Source organism: Chrysochloris asiatica, unplaced genomic scaffold, assembly GCF_000296735.1.
Source record: "Chrysochloris asiatica unplaced genomic scaffold, ChrAsi1.0 scaffold00007, whole genome shotgun sequence".
Lineage (NCBI taxonomy): Eukaryota > Metazoa > Chordata > Mammalia > Afrosoricida > Chrysochloridae > Chrysochloris > Chrysochloris asiatica.
In genome coordinates this window covers 35,619,195-35,621,516 of record NW_006408525.1, presented here as the reverse complement: position 1 = coordinate 35,621,516, position 2,322 = coordinate 35,619,195, and the positions used below count along the sequence as shown (strand labels likewise).

General features: G+C 37.8%; 1 protein-coding gene across 1 annotated transcript in view; it reads left to right on the top strand.

Moving 5' to 3' along the window:
- POLG2 (polymerase (DNA directed), gamma 2, accessory subunit) overlaps window positions 1–2,322 on the top strand; it is a 22,267-nt gene that overhangs the window by 14,968 nt on the left and 4,977 nt on the right. The window contains exon 7 of the mRNA XM_006833584.1: window positions 609–709. Coding sequence (XP_006833647.1) covers window positions 609–709 — 101 coding nt within the window. The remainder of the gene's footprint in view (window positions 1–608; window positions 710–2,322) is intronic.

The following is a 2,322-nucleotide window of genomic DNA, read 5'->3' as shown; positions in this document are numbered from 1 at the left end:
CTTTAGTTGACTTCTGGGACATTATTGTTGTTGTTAAGTGTCATTGAGTCAGTTCTGACTAACAGCAACTCTGTATAGGCTTCCAGAGGAGCAGCTAGTAGGTTTGAAATGCAAACCTTGTGGTTCTGATCCTACAGTACCACACCAGGAGTCCTTCTCTCCTGGTTTTCCTCATACTTTTCTGTTTCTCTTTCTCTTTCCTTTTCCTTCAATGGCTCTTTCTTCTATTCCTAACATGTAGTATACACTGGGGCTCAGCTCTGGTCTCAGCTGTCTGCTGAAACCTACTGAAATCTGATTTTGTTTGTTTGTGTTTTGAATGTTAGTGGTAATAAAATTCTTAGCCTTGGCATAAAACTTTCAGAAGATTTGCATTTAGTATTCAGCTTTATAGTGTTTAATTTCTTTTCTAGTAGAGGAATTATATAATTTATAAATATGAATTATAATTTATGAAACATAAACATTATAATCCCTTATTTAAAGGAATTTATACCCATTTGGAGATGGAAAAAAATTAATTTATGGTTTGATAAAAAAATAGGGCAATCACTCCTAGCTACTACTTTTATTTGCAGCATATTTGGAATTTTTCTCTTTTCCCTCAGGTTTGCCAAGGGCTATTTAAAGAATTATTAGAAAATGGAATTGCTGTGTGGCCTGGTTATTTGGAAACTGTGCATTCTTCATTGGAACAGCTTTATTCCAAGTAAGAAAACTTGTCTACCTTTTCATTAAAAAATGTGTTTATCCAGAATTATTTTATAAGTAACAGGAAAAAAATCTCTTCCAAATATATTATAAAAACATCACTTTAAATTATTCCTTATTTTGTCTGTTATAGAATTATGTTCCCATAGTTGATTGATATAACAGAGTACAAAGGGTCTTCAGATAGTTTATGGAAAAATGGAATTTAAAGATAATGGAATTTTTTTCCATGGACTTATTCAGCAGGTTTACTTGAGCATGTGCAGTGTGAAACTCTAAGACATAATATCATGAAGTATGTAGTATTCCATTTATCACTTGATTAGGAGTTTGTTGTTATTAAGTGCCATCAAGTCATCCTCAACTCAGTGACCCTGTATAGGGTTTCTAGGGAACAGTTGGTGTGTTTGAACCTCTGACCTTTTGGTTCAAAGTGACCTTGCAGTCCAGTGCTTTCGCCTATAGCGCCACACCAGGATTTCTTATTAGGAGTGAAATTATATATGTTAGATACATGTTTTTGAATCAGGGGAGAGACTGTCCTTGCCAGCATTTGGATTCATTCTGAGACTGTTTGGAATATTATTCCATCACTAATATCTGGTGTTGCGCTGAGGGTTAATGCCCTGGACTGCAAGGTTGCTTGGACCTCAAGGTTATTGGTTCAAACTTACCAGCCGCTCGCTCTTCAGTGCCGGAAGATGATCCTCTCAGGTTGGAAGGCACTCAAAATCTGGTGGGAGAAGAGCTGCCTCCTCATGGTAGTTGACCATAATGATGCAAATGGAATAAAGCTTTCGGGACCTTCATTTGCTGATGGGTCACAACTCAAAATGAGGAGAAACAGCTATAAACATCCATTAATATTGACACATGTAATGTACAGAGTATGAATCTAGGAAAATTGGAAGTTGTCAAAAAATAAATTGGAACACATAAACATCATATTCTAGGCATTAGTGAGCTGAAATGGACAGGTATTAGCCGGTTTTAACCTGATAATCACATGGTTACTATGCTGTGAATTACCAATTGAAGAGGAAAGGCGTAACGTTCAACATCAAAAAGAACATTTCAAGATTTGTCGTGCAGTACAAAGCTGTCTGTGATAGCATAATATCCAGATGCCTACAAGGAAGACCAGTTAATACAACTATTATTCAAATTTATGTACCAACCACTAAAGCCAGTGATGATGGAAAATTGAAAACTTCTACCAACTTCTTCAGTCTGAAATTGATCTAACATGCAATCAAGATGTATTGATTGTTGTTGTTGTTAGGTGCCATTGAGTCGGTACCGACATAGTGACCCTATGCATAGCAGAACGAAACACTGCCTCATCCTGGGCTAACCTCATAGTTGTTGCCATGCTTGAGCCCATTGATGCAGCCACTTCGCCAGTCTGTCTCCTTGGGGTTTTTCTCTCCTCTGACCCTCCACCTTACCAAATATGATCTCCCTATCCAGTGACTGGTCCCTTCTGACAATATGTCCAGACAAAGTCTGGCCATCCTGGCCTCCAGGGAGCACTCTGGCTGCACTTCTTCCAACACAGATCTGTTTGTTTTTTTTGGCAGCCCATGGTACTTTCAGTATTCTCCGCCAACA